Below are 20,919 nucleotides of genomic sequence, written 5' to 3' on the forward strand. Positions count from 1 at the left end.
TATTGGAATCTGCAAGATCATCCTGCAGGATGCCTTTTGTATTTATTTATTCATCCGTTCATTCATTCATTCATTTATTAATTTATTTAGTTTTGGCCTTTCTACTGGTAACAGCTAAATAAAACAGGAACTAAACAAGAAGGATATCAGGAATTTGCTTCAGAAGCATATTTTCAGCTGTGCAGGGGGAAGTGCTTTGCTTTAAAAGGCTGAAGAAGGGCAGTGTTTAAAAGGCTTGCGTTTCTGACCCATCCTCTATAGCCCACCATCAGGCTTCTCTTCTTCCCTGCTGTTTTCACTCAGAACATATTAATGACATTTTTATTATTTTGCCATGGGTGAGGTGTCTCCGTTCATTTGACAGTCTGCAGGTTAAGTTCCTCAGGATGTTCTCTGACAGGATGACCTGATGTAGCATCGCTGATCTTCCGTGCTTTAAGCATGTAGCCCCTCAGCGTAGCGGTGTCGGTGGGACACCGAGCAGGGGGCAGCTGCGGTTCAGCAGCACTGTGCTGGCTTTACTTGTGGTCTGATCTGCTCCCCAGGCACGGCGCGGGGTCCTGGGGGACCACAGTTCTCAGTGGGGCACCTCTGCTTCATGGGGCATATCTGGCTGAAGCCTCTCGCCATTGTGTGGTCGCCTGATATTTTTCAGCCCTTCTGAACCAAAACTTTATCGGAGATGAAGCCCAGTGACATGTTTCTCCCACACACGTACCAGGATCTGAAAACAGACAGACTTTCCTAACTAGCTCATTTCCTAATTAGCTCTTTGGATAATAATCTAATAATATAAACAAATAATTAAACAAACTAATTCCCTTCCCCTTAAGAACAAATCAAAATCGCAACTGTTGAAAGCCCAAGTCTGGGTTCAGCCATGAGAGAATGGCTGAGGCTACAGCCTCAAAATGAAGTCATCCAGCATGGGAACTGGAAGGGGATGGGGGGGGCGGCAGCACAGCTCACCCAGCAGCCCCGTGGTGGGGGGCCAGGGCAGTAGCAGAGGTCAGGGGCTGCGGCTCACACCAGGGTGTCCAGGCAAGGTTAAGGAAATGTGCTAAGCACATCCCAGCCCAGTAAGTCACCGTTTTTCTGTTGACTTTAACGCAGTAAGTATCGGTCAGGGAAAGCCTGTGACTGCCAGCAAAAGGGTTTTTTCATGCTGGTGGGCTAACCTCAGCCAGGGCAGTCGAGTGCTCCACTGTGTGTCCAAACCCGTCACCTGCCTGAGCATGTATCAGGATTCTCTTTGTTCAAGTGCGGAAAATAGACGCAGTGCGCCACTGTGGTATATTAGGTGTGTGATTTAGCTGTCTTTCATATAGACCCATAAACATGGCGAGTGCTTTATGCCTTAGCCTTCTGCTTCTCTAACCGAGAGGCAACTGTAGAGAATAGTGGGTGGCTGGAAAGGACGTCTGGATTGGGAAATACCTGCCAGAGATGGAAAGATATGAACTGAGACCTCAGATCTGAAAAAGGAACTGGAGAGGCTGATTACACCTCCTTCTCCCCCAGCGTTTTTTTTTTAAAAAAAAAAAAGAAAAAGAGAAACCCCAAACACCAGAAGGGCAATCAGGGCACACAGCTGGGCTCACTCAGCACCCCACTCCTGCTCTAAATAAAAAGGATTAAGTCAGGGAGGTTCTCTTCCCTGCCAAGCCAGAAATCTATCAGCTGTATTAAGGAAAAGGATTTGAAGGCGTTAGGTTGTTTGAGTTTCTTGTGGTTAGTTGATGGGGATTTTTTTTAAAGACAGATTTTTGTTACGTGAAACTGATGTGTTTTGTGAAGAAAAAGAATCAACCCAAACCAAGCTGCTGAATCATTGTATTCTGTTAAGTAGTTGCATTTTTTTTTTAACAGTGGGAGGAAAGAAGAAAGAAAAACAAATGTGAAAGACCTTTCAGAAGATTTGTTTATAAGTGGGATGATAACAATAAATTGCAGAGTTGCAGGCCCTGTTACGGATGATCCAACAGTTTGTGCTGTATTTTTCTGTTTGCAGGGAAGCAATAAGCCGACTGTGTGAAGCTGTATCAGGTACAAATGGAGCTATAAAAAAGCGGAAGGTAAATACTGTTTTAGCTGAATGATTAATTTTCTATATCTGCTTTTGATAAGCTGGATACCTGATTCCCTAACAGACTTCTGTTCACACTGGAGTTAGGTCACATGAATCCATCTGAACTCTGTATAATCTGAAAGCGCTTGCAGCAGGGTGTTCAGCTTGCTGACTTTGGGGCTGGGGCAATGTCCTGCCTTATTTTCTTCAGGATTAATGCTTTGCCCAGAGTTCCTGCTCCTACCAGCCTTCACAGTGCTTAGTGCTTTACAAGTTTTAGGTTCTGGCTGGTAAAATGTCAGAGGCTATTTTTTTGATTGGAAGAAGGAGCTCATTCGCTGGAGGGTTACCTGACTTATTTGATATATGTAAAAAAATCACAACTAAAATGGCAGTGTTTAGTGGGCTGATCGCTTATTAAATAACTGGGATGCAATGAGGGGCAACAGCCATGGCTGCTGTTGGGTTGTGTCCAGTAGAACTTACCAATTCCCTTCTGTAACTATGGGGCTTGGGAGGAATGAACTTGTTCCTGAAAAATTAATGTATGAGAGATTTTCTTGATTTACTCGGAAACGCTTTATCCCCAGGAAACGGGGTGGAGTTCAGCAAGAAAACTACACATTCTGAATTACGAAGCCAGCTATAACATTTAGCTCACTGGGATTTTGCTTTAAAACTTTTTTCCCATTATTGACATAAAACCCATGCCTACAAGTATTGTGTTCAAGGCTGATATTTGTTAGAAGATCTATTTGCATCTGATCAAGCCATTGTCCATGCTCCATTGAAATTCTCAATAAGATATTGTAAAAATCTACTTGACTTTGATGTGTTTCTGCCCCTGACAGACTCAGCTGACAGCCTCTTTCTTTTGTTTCTTTGTTCAAAGCCTCCAGTGAAGTTTCTGTCTTCTGTACTTGGCAAAAGTAACCTTCAGTTTTCTGGCGTGAATATAAAGCTGACCATTTCAACAAGCAGCCTTACTTTGATTAATGTTGACACGCAGCAGGTAGGATACATATAAATCAGTGTCCTTTTCTCTATGCCACTGTATTTTCCTCCTTTTGTGGCTTCTGAAGGAAAGGCTGGGCGCTTCAAAGGGAAAGCAGTACCCTTTAGTCTTCTTGTGGGTGCCTGGTAAAGCTGAATTACATGATGCCTCTGAATTTAAAAATGAGAGCACTTTGGAGGAATTGGACATGTAGTACATGTCCTTTTTGTTTGTGATGGTGTCTTCCATGGGGAGGGATCCTTAAGCGCTTGGCAGACTGTTTCTCTGTGTGTGTCTCTGGCTGTACAGTGCCTAACAAACAAGGCACTAGTCCTGACTGGAGTTTCTGAGAAGTCCTAGGAAAAAAATGAAATTGATATAAACAATGAGTCAGAGCTTGGCTTTGGTGGTGTTCGGAGCTGTTCTACAGCTGGGTAACATATATGCATAATCAGTTATACTATGCAAAGTCTCTGGGCTCCATCGAGATGTGCTCCTGAGAGCCTGGATCATGCCCTGGAGCTGGGGTGTGCTTCCTTCTTGGCAGGTGTGATAAGGAGCTTTGTCCTGCCCACATAATGCCTCCATCAACTGTTGGCTTCATCTCTCAGTGTGATCTCGCCTGGGGCCAGCAGTGGGTTTCACTCCCAGCTGGAGCAGGGGAACATCAGGGAGGTAGTTTTGGCTCGCTGGCTGTGGGGAATTACTGACCGGTGCTGATGCTGTGTTGAGTGTGAAGCAGCTCTTGGGGGTTTGCCTGCAGCACAGAGGTCTCCGGTCCCTTGGACCTCTGTGCTAGGAGGGATACGGGTTTATGGCACCGGGTTTCTTGTCCTTTCAGGTACAGCAGCAAAGGGCTTACCTGCAGCAGGTGGAACTCTGGGCTTGGCAGCTAACGTATGGCCCTTCTAACCTGTTCTGTTTGTAACGGGACTAAAAGCCAGCAGGACAAATCTTCCAAATACACCCATGTGCCCGTTCACTGCATGCCCAGGCTTGCAGGGCACTGTCTTGAAATTCTTTCTGTTTCATTACTAGAGCTTTGCAAATGGAAAATCCAATTTGTTCTATTCGTGCATTGCTGCCATGTTTCACTGTGTTCGCATCTGCATAATTTATTGCACTTGATTTTATAATGAAGAACAGTTTGTCTCCTGAGATGAGGTAGTGTTTGAAACCAAGAAAAGCCAATGCTCGATCTGGCTAGTGAAATTTCTGCCAGGTCACAGTTTGGTGCTAGTGGTGAGAGAGAATATGACCAGAGTATTAATGGGGCCTGTTTGTAAAAACACCACCGTTATATACACCAGGCATTTAAATAAAATTGTTGATAATTTTAAGATGAATTAATATCTCAAGACTTTGTAAATGCATCCAGTGTCTCCAGTTATTCCCCTTTCAAGGTTTTATTTAGCTTCAGACTGAGCAGGTTAGAAGTTGGTGGTCAAACTCATTATGAAAACCCTTTAGGGAAGGTTACTCGGGGATCTAGACATTACTAGACAAGATTAGGCAGTCTCAAAAATATTCCTGTTTTTATCTCCTTCACGGTAGATACGTGCATGTATTAATGGATTGGGTTGTCATGAACTTGCTTGCTCTATGAAGATATATGCTCTGCTGTTTTCTAAGTGTGTGGCACATAAGCATGTTTAACTAGTTTGTCATGCTTTTCAGATTATTGCCAACCATCACATGCAGTCCATCTCATTTGCTTCTGGAGGTGACCCAGTAAGTATTGATTTATAAGGTACACTTCTGCAGGTATAATGAAATTATTATAAGAATAAAAGTACCTGCAAATACTTTGCTTCATCCCTTCCTATCCCCACAAGCACTAAATGTGCTCCCTGTAATCCAATACCTGTCACAAAAGTGTTCAGCATTGGCATCTCTAAATTTTTAGATGAATTTTTGAGTCTAACAAACAGCTTCTATGACACAGAGGTGGCATAACCTTTTTCCTGCAGATACGTGGGGTTTTTTTCTCCTAGTATCATAGTCATGAGATCATTGATGTTTTCAAGCAAGAGGTTTTCTGTCCTCTCCCAAACTCTTTATTGCAGTGATTATAAGCAGGGCATTTGCCATCCATAAACATGCCCTATTCTCTGAATCTAGGCAAGCCCAGCCCTGCCAGCATTCTGAATTTCACACTCCATGTGGTAGGAAAACAGTATTTTTTTTTAATCATTTTTTAATTGTCTGCCCTTCAATTTTGTTAAATGCCTCCCTGCTCTTGTGCTATCAAACAGGGAAAAGAGGAGGCTCTGGGTCATGCTCTTGATAACGCTGGGGTGGACGCCAGATCCAGCTTTGACTGGAAAATGACAGATCTGCCTCTTTGGATTTAGGAGCAGGCAAGGGAAAATAGCTGGGAACTGGCCCTGTGTGGCTGACAGATCTTCTCTGGAGAGCCATGTGGGTGACGTAAGGAGCCCAGCTGCTCAGAGATGCTGCCCAAGCTGCCTGAGAGCCGGAGCTTTCTGGAGCTGGGCTGGGAAGAGGGGAGGGAGCGCGTGTGCAGGCTCTGTGCTGTCGGTCCTGCGCCCAGAAGGGAGGTGCAGCGCGGGCCTGCTGCTGAAGTACCACATCCAGAAAGATCCTGTTTAAAGCTTAAGGCATTTTGGGAGTCGAAGTTCAATTTTCACCTTTAGTTGCCTGTGCTATCCTAATATGCCACACTGTACGATACAGTCCTTGGGCTTTGCAGACCCTTCCTGATGCGGATTTCCAGGTAGCTCCAAGCACTGGCGTGCTGTTGTGCTGAGCACCCCAATGCTTCATTTCCGAATTCCAGCTTTCTTCATAGTTAAACAATTTAAATATATCTTTATGCTGACTTGGTTCTGAAGTATGTACCGAACCCTAGATGCTGGCTGTCTAGTTTGTCTTTATGTAACATTTCCAGTCTGGAAAATTCAGGGATGTGTTTTCAGACCTCTGCTCAGCAGGTTGGCTGAGTAATTCTCCAGGGCTCGTTTACATGTTTTTTTGATACTATTATCCTGCATTGTTCTTGTAACAGCGATCCCATCAGATCTCACAGGCTACGCAGGGCTGGGTTTGGTCAGAGAATAGCGGCAGAACCACCAAGAGATGCACTTGCACACAGATGTGCTGTGAGGAAGGGGCTTGGTGGTGCAGCTGGTGACACTTTTCTCACTGGGAGAATATGTAAGATGGAGGTCTTGCTCAGCAGTGGTAACGGTAAATCTAGTGGCATTTCACATAAGGGGTGGTTTTGGTGGCTTGTTCAGATAACTTTTTAAAATTCCCTTTACCTTTAAAATGGGAGATAGTTTCCACAGAATGTGTCTTTCCACCTGCCCCCACGTTCAGGGTCTAAGTGCAATTCAGTGTTCCTCTGCGCTGTTGAGGACTAGCAATATTCTGCCCAAGAATAAAGCCTGTTCTGGCTTTATTTTGAAGCAAAGTCATCCATGCATGTACATAAACATTTCAAAGATATAAAAATAGCAGGTACTGCTCCAGTTACTTTAGTGTCTAGTTGATCTCTAGATGTAATTTATTTTAAAAGTGTATCCTAAAGTATTTATGAACTTTAAGAAAAAACTAAAAGGAAGGAAATTGAGTTCACTAAATGCATAAGAAATATTTAGCTTGCTTTGTTTTAATGATATTAGCTTAGGAGATTTTAAAAAGTTATCTAGGACAAGTTCTGCTGGCCCTAAGACTTGCCTCTTGTGTCATTCATTCTGAATTATTAAATGATTGTTCTTGTGCATATTGCAAATGAGGGCCTTGTTTCCTGCCAGCTGATTGCATCTTCCCTCAAGAGAGTCATGCCTTTAAGCTGCAAATTGCGTTTTCCCCATCCCACCTTAAAGATCCAAAATAACAAAATGCATCTTTAATAATTAAAAGAATGTTATTCATTACCTCACCATTTTTACTATAACACTGAATTATCAAGTGACTCTTTGCTTTTGCAGTGTGACTTGAAATAATAATTTTTCTATTCCAGTTTCCTTTTCAGTTTGACTAGGAAAAGTGAGGATTAGTTCAGTGTTGGCTGGAAAGAGAGTCTGAAACAGGCAACCGATTATATGGAGGTTGTCTGATCTCAGCAGCAGCCTTGAGATGGAGAGTCATTTAACCTGATCATAGCCAGATTAAAGTCGGGCAGCAGCAACTGAGATCAGATACCTATTGTATTCTGCAGTGTTTTAAAGATTAACTTTTTCTAAGATGCCTTCAAAACTCGATCTTCATGCTACACATAGAGAGCACTTTAACTTGTCCTTTGCAATATATTAGCAGTGTTTTATCTTGCACTGATACTGCTAAGGACTGTCCCAGCTAAAAGCTGTGACTGGCAGGCACGCAGCCCTCATGCGTTACACCGGAGAGGCTTCAAGCTCCGTGGGAGTGGTGGAAGAGAGCAGCATTGCCTGCTGATGAGGAATTACTCCTGGGGCAGTGTCTGGAATATAATACACAGTTTGTTGAAGATGCAAAGAATGCCAAATGGTCTAATGCGTTTATTACAAGAAAAAGGTTCCAGGACAATTACTGTGTTGATAGCCACCCGTGTGTCACTGATTTTTCCCATAGCCCACTTTGTTAGTACCTCTGGTTGTTTTCCCGGAAAGAAGCATGCTTTAAAAAGCTGAAAATATATCTCTTTATACTTAATTGCTTTCCTTTGGTGGTAGGGTTGTTCATAAAGTCAAATACATTTGTTGTCTTCTTTCCTATAGGATACAACAGACTACGTTGCATATGTAGCCAAAGATCCTGTTAATCAGAGAGGTACGGAAGCAATTTTCAGATTGTTATACATGTTTGTATGATTGCTTTACCAAGGGACTGTTGGAGTTTTAGAACAAGAAGGCTACTAAACAGGTCAATATTCTGTACAATTTCTGACTTTCCTGTGTGGATATGGGTGATGGTTTGAGGCTGTGGCTTTAAGTGTCACGTTCTTTGTGCAGTGAAGTGACAGTCCTCAGGTCTGACTGAAGCTGTATGGAGCTGCTGGCTCCATGCAGGGGTAGGAGTCTTCCCATGCTGGCCTTGCCTGGGGAGGAAGGGCAGGCTTGGCAAGGTGGGCAGCTGCCCTGCTCTGGGTCAGCTTCCAGGTGGGGGAAGGGGAGTGAAGGAGCCTCCTCATCTAACCCAGACTCCAGCGTATGTTGCTGGAAGGCAGAATGGGGATTGCACTTGGGTGTACGAGACCTCCTCCCCTCTGGAGGCTAACCCAGGGGGCAAGATCCCTTTCCATCACTCCCATTATTTGCCTGCAGTACAAGAAAGACTGGCCTGTGGCTGCTTCTTTCATGCCAAACAGTTTTCAGAGCAACACTGCCGGTGGCTCCGAGGTTGGCAGACAGCTCACAGGAGGGCTTACTCTGAGGTGCCATGGATGGCTCGGAAGATCAGGATGTTTTCAGGAGAAGCTGGGCTGGAGCCTTACAGTCTGGCCTGCCACATCTCTGTAGCTCCATCACCGCTATTTTGACTAACTTGGGGCACCCTGTGGATTCAGCAATAAGTCTCAGTATTGATGCAGGGATGTGCAGACCTCCTGTACCCTGGCAGGCTGCAGGCAGTGCTGGCATCTGGCCCAGCACCATCCCCGAGTACCATCTCAGGGTGGCTCCGCAGTGGGGAGAGCTGGTCCTGGGCACAGGACGCGCTGCTGGGGTGAGTGTCCTGAGGTTGTGCATGAGAACAAGGACTGGTGGCAGGAACACTGTCTTGCCCCAAGAGAGCCTTGGCCTTGCCCCTGGCTGCCGGAGCCACCCGTACTTGTGGTTTTGTGCTGTTTCACATCATAACTGCACACTGGCAGGGCTGGTGCTCTCCACTGCTTCTGCTTACTGCCAGGCAGGGAGGGAGAAGGAGGGACAGGAGCGCTCCATGCAGGAAGCATAAATGGAGAGTTTCTTTTATTGAGGTGTCAGTTGATACTGTGATTAAAACAATACCTGGAGCAACCTCCTTAACACATCAAAAATCTCACTCTGGGTAATGTCCTAGAGCTATCTAGATGCATAATTTCATGCCCAGCTTTTCTGCTGTAAACAATATCGCTTGTGTCTCTTTTCTGGTATAAAATGCATTTACTTACTTTAATTAAAGGTGTCTCTTTGCAGCATGCCACATCCTGGAATGTCCCAATGGGATGGCGCAGGAGGTGATAAACACCATAGGACAGGCTTTTGAGCTCCGGTTCAAACAGTACCTGAAGAATCCATCTAGCCTGGTTACACCTAATGAAAGGTCAGCACATTCTCAGTCGCTAAACTGGCAGCTTCCTTCTCTTATAATACTTTTCAGGAAAATAATATGCTCTGAAGAGTGATCTACAGATAAGATGCTTTGACTAGTTTTCTGGACATACTCTGATTGTAATATATGCTGTACGTACAAGGTATAATAGACTAAAATTAGCTTATTTCAGTAAACTCCATTGATTTCTGTGACATTCGCACAGGTGCATCACACAGAATTTAGCTGTATTGTTCCTTAGCTAAAACAGCCTTAAGTCATGCAAGTGAGTTGAACAAATGTTCAAATTACTCTGCCCAAGTAGGTTCAGCTCTGTAAGTACTGTGCATACGTGTGTGCGCGCACATACTGAGCTTGGTCCTGACCCATGCCAAGTGTAAGCTTGCTGCAGCTGTGGAAAGTGTGGGGTGGGGAAAAAGCCATTGTAATTCACCGTTCTGCTACTCTGCTCATGTCCTGGCAGCAGCCTCAGATTCCACCTGGTATGACCAGCCTCATGTACTGAAACAGCAGCCACTGCTTGGTGTTTTAAAGGATGAAGCCCTGTCCTCTGCATGTTGCTTGAAATATAAGGCCTAGATTAATTTCTGGACTGCAGTTCCCCGTTTCAATTACCCTTTTTCCATTGCACTGGGGACACAATTGCTCTAATTTATGGCTCTCCTCACAGGTTAGCCATGTCTATTTTTCTCAAATCTTTTCTTTACTGTAATGCCAAATTTGATTGCTTGCTACTTCCCACAAGCAGGTAAAGCAGTAACACTGCTTAACTGCATCGTGGGCACCGGGAGTCACTGTGCAGGTGGTGTCACTGGTACGGTGCCTAAAGCAGTGCCACAGAACTGGTAACAGCAGCCCCAGCTCCAGTTTATATTGGTTTCAGTGTATATAGTGGTTCTTGCCATTCCACTGCTAATACTGGTCTGTTTTCCCTGGGGACAATAACCAGAAGAAGAGCCTTTCCTCTGAAGCTGCGAAGTTATGCCACAAGTAAATTGGAGCAAGGAGAAATGGAAGAGGCGAATTAGATTCCCTCCTTGAGCCCAACCTGCAGCCAGCCTCAGAGAACCGTCCTGGGGCAGAGGAGTCGGATATTGCTGTGTGAATGAGTCACTCGCTTCCAAACTACTATGAATCACATAATCAAATACTTGCACTGCTTATCACATAATCAGCTACTTGAACTTTATCTCTTTCCTGCTCAAGGCCTTTTATCCAATTATGTTCTTGTTAATCAGAGAACTAAGATTTGAGATCAGCTTTTTATTTCAGGACCGGAGACAGTACAGGAAGCACCTATCTATTTTGCAGCATATCAGCTGTACATTTAAACTATCATCGTTCTGGTTTAGCTGAAGAAAAACATTGGGTGCTCTACTTTGTGTCATTCGGTGTTTTCTTCAAGCTGAAACAGAACAGTTATATTGATTATGATTATTAAAATTGGGGTACCTTCCACTCAAACTATTTTTTTTTTTTGTATCAGGATTTGACTTCCTAAAATGGCTGCATGCTTTTCTAACTAAATGCCATGAGGTTTTACTTCTCTCTTGAAAGTCTTATGTGTGTGTCCATCCTGCAACGCCTAGATTTATACAGTGGAGACAAGAAGCCAGAGGAATTAGTTTTACCATCTGCATTTTGGGCACCTTAGTGAATGATGCATTGGCACTCTTCTCTGTTTCAGTAGATGGCTCATATATTTTTCAAGTCAAAGGAAAAGGGATGTGGGCTGTCTGATGCTAAGACAGTGACTGTACTTCCCTACATCCCAAACTGTGATGACTCCATATTTAATTCCGGAAGAACTAATTGGAAAAATAAACAGCTCTGAAAGTTCAGGCCCAAAGCCCTTTATAGTCTCTGTATGGCTAATATGTGTATTGTGTGATGCACGGACACTGGGGATGTTTGCCTAAACTAGAAAGCAGTTGATTACATCACTTGTGCTTTTCCCCCCCCCCATATTTTTTCAGTGAGGCAGCAAATGCTAATGGATCAGCTGGGAATTCACAGGAGAGGGAGGATCATGAATATTACAACGAAATTCCAGGGAAAGAGCCTCCCACCGGTGGAGTGTTAGACATGCGAATGAAAGTGCAAACAGACCAAAGGGCTAATTGTCTTATACAGTGCAAAAAGCAGCATTGCTTGGTAAGTACAGCATCTTCTGGGATAACAGTTCGCTGCCTATTATGGGAATGAATAATAAAGAGTTACTGTGGTGTAAAGCATGGCATTAACATTAGAACCAGGTCCTGATTATCTTGGGAAAAGGTTTTTTTTAGGCTAGATTTAATGATGCTTAGTACATAATTGAATCCCAAAGCACTTTCTAAATATTAACTGCTTTGTCCTTAGAGTACTTTTAGGAGATCAAGTAATATTCCCTTGCTCACATGTTAGATGTGAGAAGAAAATAGATACAGATTTAAATGGCTTGTCTGAAAGGACATTTGTGAAATCTGGGACCTCCTGGCTCCTGATTCTGTGATCTGATAAATATTTCATTCTGTCCATTATGCTCTACAACCTATACATACAACATTAACTGATTGCAATGTATGTACAACATTAATTACCCTTGGAGGGTTTCCAGAGGCTCTGTTAAATCAGCCACAGCAGCAAAAGATCCATATATCTGTGGGTCTTTTCTGGGATAGTGGGGAATAAAAACCGATCAGTCAGGGAGTAAAACCAGCAGAGTTCAGACTGGCTGCACAGGCTTCAGAGCCTGCTGTGTGAGTTCTTGGAAACGACAGCATTTCCCGACTCGGGGAAGCTGGCACCACTGCTCTGCTCAGAGGGAGCACACTCAGATGTGCCTGCTGGAATCCAGTTGGTGCTGTCTAAAATGTTGGCGCTGGCAGCTGTTATTTGTCTCTGGTGGCAGCTGCTCCCAGGTTCTCGTGCGAGCTGCTCCATCCATTTGTCACTTGGTTAACCTCCACCATAGCCCCCATCTCAGCTGTGTGCCTGGTGGTCTCTGCCTCCCCCACAGTTCTCCAAAAAGATGTTTGACTATACGCTGAGAGCGCATTTGAAGCTTGCCAGAATTGTTGCAAGGAGTTGCCCTGCAGCACGTTAAGTGCAAATGCCTTTTTTCCGTGAGTTGTTACTTTTTGTTTTGCCTTTCAGTTCTGATGACCTTCTAATGCTGCTCAGACAACTTGATGACCATTTCACTTTCAAGCCATGATGTCTGTATCATTTCTCCTTGTTTTTATTGCAAGGAACGTTTATAAGAAAAAACTGAACTTTATTACCTAGGAGTTACACTGCATATACTAAACCTTAGATACATAACTGGGCAGTTAATGGCCTCTGTGAGGTTGGCATGTGTCCAAACAGGATACCCTGTAGAAAGAAGAGTATCAGCATGAAATATGAAGTATTATTTGATGAGGTGGGACTTTCTGGATGAAGAAGATGCGTTTAGTTACCTGTATCCCAGTTAACGGGTGCATGGATGTTTTAAAGTTATCCGATGCTTCTAAGGGACTACTTTATGTGACTGTTTTTGCAATTTTTCTACAGACAGGCAGCCCAGCATTCATCAATATATATGAAAATTGTCCAGAAGAAAACAAAACTCTGGGTATGTACTCTCTTTTTCTTCTCACGCATATGGAGAATTAACAGAGGCAGACTGCCTGGAAGAGCTGCCCCTTCCTTGGCTTTTGATACAATGGTGAAAAGTGTTCTGCTTAGTGGGTCATTTCTAGTTCCCTAGATAAAGGACAGACAAAAAGGCCTTACAGCTTTTCTGAAGGCCACTAATCTATCTTCATGTCTGCTGGCAGACTTACTCATTTTACTTGTCATGGTGCCCTACAGTAGCTCTTTGTCTTTTTATTCTTTCATACTCTTTGTTGTTTTATTGCCTTTCATGGTCTTTGAAAAAGGAAGATGCTTTGTTGCTTATCGGTCTCTGAAAATGCCCATTTCCCCTGCAAATGCTCAATGAGACCCAAACCATTGGCATCAAGGTGGTTGTTCCAACAGAGCCTGTACCCTTCCTTATAGCGTCACTGGCTTCTTGGTGCAACGGTGTCCTTCCCCAGCCTTGGGGGGAAGCTTTGTGCCCAAGATCAGTTTGCCTTCACCAAAACCTGCTCTCCAGGACACCAGCCTCCATCCCTTTCTGGACTTCCCTTGCCATAGCTGATGCCCTGAGCGCATTTCCTCAGCATCTCTTTCACTGTACAATGAGGTCCTTTTTGAATTCCCACCTGCACCACTCTGAAGCCATCCATTACCCAGTCTGCAGGGGGATAGTTTAGTTTCTTGAGTTATTTCTCATTTAAGGAAAGGAGAATCAAACGGTTCCCACAAAGAGAGGGTGAACAAATAAAAGAATGAATGAATAGATCTATGAATAAAACGTTTGCTGAAGAGCAAAAATATGCATGCTATTTGGCTGCTGCAGTGCTATTATTTTCATACCCTGCAGGGGATATTCTGTTACCCTGTTCATAGGCTTGGATCCTAACCTGACAGATGTGGCTTTGGCTCTCCAGGCAGAGCCACAAAGCGCCAACCTCCTCCATCTTCCCTGCTCCACCAGAATAGCAAGAGAGAATTGTTCAGCTTCCCACAGGCTTTTGTTGTGGTGCAGAGGGGAAGGAAAGGGTTTTGCAGCGAACAACGTATATGGCTTGTGTCTCTGTAGAGTCATATTAATAATTTCTTCTCAATCAGTGGGGGGTTTACTGCTGACACTGTTTGAAGCAGAACTGAACCAGTGTGGAACATTTTTGAAAACTTCATTCTAAGTCATTTTGGATAGTGTACCTTGTGCCTTCTAGCCATAAGGAAAAATGAGTTCATCTGCCATTGTTCTTTTCCTTCTGAATGACTTAGTGGGATATATAAGAACAATGTTCCTATTTCAGCTTTTACAGTTATTTTAACTCGAGTTTAAAAAAAAAAATAGAGGAAATCTGTGCATACTATATACTAATTGCAGGTAATTGTGGTGAAAGATCACAGAAGACAAAAAAAGAGGCAACATTATTGAAGCCTGCCTACAAAACAGATCTTTTTGATGATCCGTGTTACATCAACACACAGACCGTGCAGTCTGCAGTCTGTACAGCCCGCGGTACAGCAACAACACAGACCCACGGGAGCCCACTGCGTCAGGCCAGTAGGTTCCCATTGCAATACCGTATCTTTCTAAGCTTTGAAAAGAGGGGGTCTTGTCATCTGTGCTCATGGAGAAAGATTTTGGTTTCCCCGTAAGAAATATAGAAAAGATGGGGGAAGAAATCCATCCTGGTTGGGTTTTTTGCTGCTTAAATTCAAGACAAAGGGGATTAAAGAGTAACAATAGTGATGTTAAGCAAGCAGAGTAACCTTTCATCTTCTGTAGTTGACTGATACAATGGTGTTCCACAAGTAATAATAAGAATGTCTTTAAGATGATATGAAAGCTTGGGACTGCACCATACCTCAAGGAGGAGGGTTCTCCTGTATTCTCAAGTTCTTAGCCACTCTAAGGTAGAATTGGCCTCAGCTGCCTCTTGCTTCACAGGCGGTAGTGTTTAATTGACAGCAAGGTCAATGTGGGATCGTTATGAGAATCTTTTCTTAATTCTTGCAGAACTGACCATTGAATCTCATCCAACAATTTCTAAATCAAACTGTTTGATCAGTAGTATCAAATGCATGTCAAATTAAATCTTGACTTACAGACTCAGTGGTGGATATCCATTAAAAGCCTATATAGCTGCTACTGATTGTCCGCATTATTGAAAATACTTGGTTAGCTTTGCCTTTTATGGCTTCCCACTGCTTGTTTTCTCCATCAGAGTTGGCCTCGCACAAGAAAGTGGGCAAAGGTCTGGACAGAATTTCAGTAAAGGAGATCTGTGACCATTGAGACATCTCCAGCCCAGGGCTGTATCATACTCTAAAAGGAACAGGCCATATCCCGAGGAGCCTTAGGTTGCACAATTCCATTGAAGAAGTGGTATCCTCTTATTTTCCTTAGAAGAATCCTGCCTGTGAATCATTTGCAGTTTGACTGGCTATATCCCAAGCCATTCAGTTTTGTTAGTACATTCAGTAATTGTTTGCTTTTTCACAGCAGATGCACCATGCTGTAATCCTTCCCTTCTGGCTATGTTGACCATGTTGTCTCACATTCCTGCACATAGCTGGAGCCACTCAACATGACTCTCCCAATGATCTGTAACAATATCTTCAGAGCTTGTTAAGGAAGAAGGAAAAACTAGATTTTAAAAAATAAAGCAGCTAAACCCCGGCAGTAATCTTGTTTTTACAGGGAAGATTTTACTTTTTAATACAACCAAAGAAATACAAACCCAAAACAGTAGAGCATCAGAAAAATTCCTGTTTCCAATCCCTGTTGCCTAGCGACCCAAGGCTTCCCATCTAAGGTATGGGAGGAGATGGTGTGATAATTTTACCTAATGCACTGGAGGGTTGTGAGCATTCATGTGTGCAAATTATTACAGTCTGTAAGGTTGGTTTGATTACAGCTTCAAGACTGAACAATTTGGATTTTTTTAAAAGCTAGAAAAAAGTGTCTTGCATCCTTTTAGAATGTAGTTCCAGGTGAAGTGTCCAATACATTCCCTTTCGTTTAATTTTAGAGTTACCGGAAGCTGTTCTGCAGAGTGCCACAAGCAACACAGCTGGTCTCTGTGTTCCGCCGCAAATAAAGCAACAGCTAAAGAATGAAGATTGTTACCATGGCAAATTAAACAGGAAAGCAGCAGAGAGCCTCTTAGTAAACGATGGGGATTTTCTGGTGCGAGAGAGCACAACGTCACCTGGTCAGTACGTCCTCAGTGGACTTCAGGGAGGGCAAGCAAAGCATCTGCTCTTGGTGGATCCTGAGGGCAAGGTATGAACATGTCATATACTGAAATTTCAGGGCTGCTCAGATATTTCGGTCAAACTGCATGGGTGCATTCCACAAAACAGAACTGATCAGATTCCATCTAGTTTAATTTAGTGTAGCCAGTAACTTCAGTAGGTTGGAAAATTCAATTTAAGAACTTACAAGCACCAAAGTACCATGGAAATAGAAGCGAGGTACTTAAACACTGTTGTTAGTCCAGCTGCTGATAATTACTGTATACACTTAATACATCCTTTGAGCCGTTGTTATATTGCTAGAAAAATAACCCTAACATTAAATAATGAATTTGATTAGTAACACACTTCTGGAAACAGAAAAAGTAGAGCTGGTTTGTCGTCACTTGAATTCTACTTGCTTCTGCTCAGGGCTAGAAGAGCACTTGTGAGCGACATCTCTCAGAGGAGAAAGTAAATGAGAAAAGTAAGCCTCAGTGGGATTTAGGGGAAAATATCTCTTTTCTGTGGAGAGAGGAAAAAAAAAAAAGAAGGTTATTTCATTCCCCTTAGCAGCATCAGCCCAGTTCTACATACATGCAGTCTTCTCTGCTTTTTCACGTCAGCTAATGGTAGGTCAAAGGATAGGTCTGAGCTGCTGCCTACAGCCTAATGATCCTGCTCCAGTGAGTTCAGTGGCTTAAATGCCTTTTGGCCGCAATGCGCTAGGCTCATGTCCAGCTAGTTACAAGTGCAATCTAACCATAAGTATATTCTTTTGCTTCTTTCATTAGGTGAGAACCAAAGACCATATATTTGATAGTGTGGGTCATCTTATTCAGTATCACATGGAAAATAATTTGCCAATCATCTCTTCTGGAAGTGAAGTGAGCTTGAAGCAGCCTGTGAGGAAAGAAAGTAATCTGGGACACATGCAATATCACAAATAATCCCTTGGATCTCACAAATCCCAAGACAATTCATATCTGAAAACTGCATTGAGAACTTTCTATTAGGAAGACAATTCAAAAAAAGTATAGACTGCACTTTCTGCTGCTGTTCCAGAAGATACCCTCTTGTGTGTGTATGTATGAATATATGTATATGTGTATATCTATGTAGATCTGTAGAGATCAACAAGCATAGCTATATAGATATATATAATCTTAATCTTAACAAAATTACACCTTCCGAGTGTGAGATTCATTTGTGAGAAGGTATTTTAGACATGCACAAATGTCACTTTCAAGGTCATACTGAATCAGTAACTATTTAAAAGCACAATTAAACCTCTACATGCAAAAGCTCACTTGAACGAACTGCTGGAACATTAGTATGTGCCTTTTAGCATAGAAATATTGGAAATGAGTATTATTTATACTGAATTAGTTTTGGGTGGTTAAACAAACATGTCTAAGCTTTTAACTATTTGCCAAAACAAATACAATTTGAATATTACTAAAATGTCATCTGCTTTCGATAGACACTAACAATTTCATTTTGCTTGTAATAGCACTTTACTAGCAAGTAATGTTTGAAATGAATAGCGTACACAATACAGAAAGGTTGTCTGGTTTCTTAATCATTTTTTGTCACTGTCTGATTACTCAAAGATTTGAGATTATGCAACATTTACAAAGTTGAAATTAATATATGTAATATAATTTTGGAATAGAACTTGTTAAAGGACAGGCATGCTAGATCCTAATATTTTTGTCTTGCATATGATTTTACTATTATTACCAATTAATACTGGAGACTTCTTTTTTAAAGGTAGGCCTCAATATTTTTTCATTGATTACATAGTTGTTTACAGGCTAGAGAAGCTGAACAAAACTAATGATACATTTTGAGAGAAAACTATTTAAAAGACTGTTTGAACTTTGCATGTGCCCTTATATTTGCTGTTCTTTCCAAAACAACGTATGATTTTCCCTTCCTTCATGTAGAGTCCATTTGTTCCTAAACATGGAAAAAAGTCTTTTAAAAGAAACCTATGAATTGTTTCGCCACAATAAATACTCCAAATATGAACAATCCTATATTCAGAGTGAACAGTGATCTCTTGGGCTTCCTGTTGAGGAAGCAGTGATTTAATAATTAACTGAAGAAAGGCAGCAGGGATTTAGGGAATGAACTGGTAGTCTGGGTGATGGCCTGAGAAAGTTGTCCCTTTAAGATAAGCAATGTCTTCTGGCATAAGCAGGGACATTCTCTCTGTCTCCCAGCACACTGGCTCAGTTCCATAAGGCAGACAATTGTTGTGGAGTTCAGCAATTGCTGGAAGACTTGACTATTAAAAAATACATTCTGTTCTTTTGCGTGTCTTCATATTAAATGGGACACTACAGTAAGAACCCTGTCATCTAGAAAACAAGAGGGGTCATATACTCATGAGATTACTGAAGACATGAGCTTCCTTGGAGGGGAAAATACGATGTAAAGAGCCACGCTTGGAGCTGACTAAAAAACATCTTTATTAGTATCTTCAGCTAATAGGCATAAAATGTATTTCATTCCTTCAGAATAACATGATTAAAAATACCAATTACATATACTGAGAAGCTTTAAAACAGTAGCAGTTGATTTCATTGCCCATAGTCTGGCATTATTGCTACCTCAAGCCCTCAGATGAGAAGCTCAAGTTTATGCCTGTCCTGTCCTATGCAAGGTTTTCACCTGTGACAAAGGGCCCCAGCGAGAGTCATGCTCAAGTTTTGTGCCACTGTAAGGACCGCTGGCAAGAAACTGTAACATTAAATCCCTGCATAGTATCATTTCTATTCTCAGATCTTACCAAACTTCATAACGTGCTTGCCAGGACTTTACTGAGCGAACAGTGACGCAAAAATAGCTGCTTCTGAGGCATGTTAAGGGGAGCAAAGGACCTGCATAGGGTGGTTTTGATTTTTGCATCAAAGCTGGGTTTTATGACAGGTCATAGAAAGAAAATGTGCAGAGCTCCATCTCTGTTTTTAGTACAAATCAAAGTTACTAGGGACTAGAATAACAGCATTTGGAGTTGTGATACTGAGATCAAAGTTGTATGACTTTGCCAGTCAAGATGCTGACTTAGGGCCTTTTTTTGACTTCAATTTCCACTTTACCAATGCATAAAAACATCCAGAGCCAGTGTGTGATGTTTGGATTGCAGTATGATGCAGTCTAAATCTCCCTCTTTGAATATCACTACCTTAAAAAATCCACCAGAAGCTTTGTTTTGTTGCTTCTGCATCTTTTGTATGTGTCTGAAGCAAAACTGTGAAGGGAAAAAGGGGAGCTAATTGGGTGCTGGTGCAGTAAAGTATCTCAAAATCTCTTGATTTGAAAGCAAAGAATCCAACTAGTTACAGATACATTTCAAACACAACACGTCCATGCATTACAGACACCACGTGTTTTCCTAGAATTAATAACGTTAATTCTTCTGGAGCCAGAAGCAGGAACTCAGTTTTTTTGTTTCTAACATTTATATGCCTTCACTTAGTGATTGATGCTGCTTTTAGACTCTGGATCAGCAATCTCATGTCAAGTACACCATCAGCTCCTGTGTGGAAGTCTTAGAAGTAACTATGCTAAAAAGAAAAAAAAAAGTTATCTGAATTTTGGAAAGTTTTCCAAATTACTGTTCTTGACAAAGTTAATATGAATTTTCAGGCATGTTTAGACTTCTCTCTTAAGAAAACATCTTTTCATGCCTGAGGAGAATTGGTTAAGCTGTTCTAACAGTTACTAGAAACCCTTGGGAAAAATAACAAATGTTGCCTATACTGTCACATTTACAAGGCATAGTACGTCCATTTGTTTTCAAAGCTCCTATAAATTTCACAGAAGCACATTAACACACCTATCTGTTTGCTTCCATCAATAAAAATGTTGCACCAGATGACCCACACGCCTCTCTCCTGCCACAGCTTCCATCTTCTACTGCCGCTGAGGGCGTCACCAGATGGAGCTATTACACGCCTCCGTTTCTGAACACTCCTTGCTCGAAATCCCTGGTTTATTTTGGTTTTGTTTTTTTTTTTTTGAACGCTTGCTACCGGCAATTCCATGGAAGAAGCTTGTTCACTCAGATAAATTTTTAATTTTTTATTAAAGGAAGCCCTGGAACCAGAGCGGCTCCCTGAGCACCCCGGGGAAGGCTGCTTGAGCGCGGCCTGGCTGCTCCGGCGCTCCCGTGGGGCTCCACCGGGTAAAAGCAAACCTCCTCCCGACGAAGGGTCTCCTTTGGTGCGGGTGGGCCCGGGCCGAGCTCTCCGGTGCCTTGCGCCATCACCACCCCCGCTGCCCCGGCGCAGCAGGCCGCTCCCTCAGGGGCGGCTGCCCCCCGGCCACCCAGCCGCTCTACAACGAGGGGTGCTCCTGCCACCAGCTTCCCTCAAGACGCCGCCGTGAGGGCCAGCCCCCGTCAGGCGGCGTCACCCCGTCGGGCTGCGGCCTCACGGGGGCATCTCTCGTTGCCAGGCAACTGCCACGTCTCGCTGCGAGATGGCGCCGCCGACACCTGCGCCCGGCTCTCTCCAACGTCACGGGGAGGCCCCGCCCCTCCGCCAAAAGGATACAGCCATTGGTCGACCGCTCGGCCAATCAGAGAGCCGGGCATGTTCCCGCTGCCATGCGCGCCTGCTTTCAAACAGTCGGCGGAGGCGGGTTTGCAGCGCAGCCGAGCGCTGCTGGGGCGGGGCGAGCGCGTTCCGCCTTCCCGCTCTGCTGCGTGCGGCGGCGGCGCTGCTGCTGCTGCTGCGCCTGCGGATTGGCGCCCGCGGCTGTC

The 20,919-nt window shown here is 43.2% G+C and overlaps 1 protein-coding gene across 4 annotated transcripts in view; it reads left to right on the top strand.

The window, feature by feature from the left end:
• SHC4 (SHC adaptor protein 4) overlaps window positions 1–18,187 on the top strand; it is a 39,915-nt gene extending 21,728 nt beyond the window's left edge. For 3 of the 4 annotated variants that reach the window (XM_055716677.1, XM_005436257.3, XM_055716675.1), the window contains exons 3-12: window positions 2,012–2,075; window positions 2,961–3,080; window positions 4,740–4,793; window positions 7,787–7,838; window positions 9,185–9,311; window positions 11,297–11,474; window positions 12,858–12,918; window positions 14,290–14,469; window positions 15,941–16,194; window positions 16,940–18,187. In XM_055716677.1, coding sequence (XP_055572652.1) covers window positions 2,012–2,075; window positions 2,961–3,080; window positions 4,740–4,793; window positions 7,787–7,838; window positions 9,185–9,311; window positions 11,297–11,474; window positions 12,858–12,918; window positions 14,290–14,469; window positions 15,941–16,194; window positions 16,940–17,095 — 1,246 coding nt within the window. In that variant the 3' untranslated portion in view covers window positions 17,096–18,187. The remainder of the gene's footprint in view (window positions 1–2,011; window positions 2,076–2,960; window positions 3,081–4,739; window positions 4,794–7,786; window positions 7,839–9,184; window positions 9,312–11,296; window positions 11,475–12,857; window positions 12,919–14,289; window positions 14,470–15,940; window positions 16,195–16,939) is intronic. The other variant, XM_027801142.2, reaches the window with a different exon arrangement.
• The last annotated feature ends 2,732 nt before the right edge of the window (window positions 18,188–20,919 follow it).

This window comes from Falco cherrug, chromosome 7, assembly GCF_023634085.1.
Source record: "Falco cherrug isolate bFalChe1 chromosome 7, bFalChe1.pri, whole genome shotgun sequence".
NCBI classification, from domain to species: Eukaryota; Metazoa; Chordata; class Aves; order Falconiformes; family Falconidae; genus Falco; species Falco cherrug.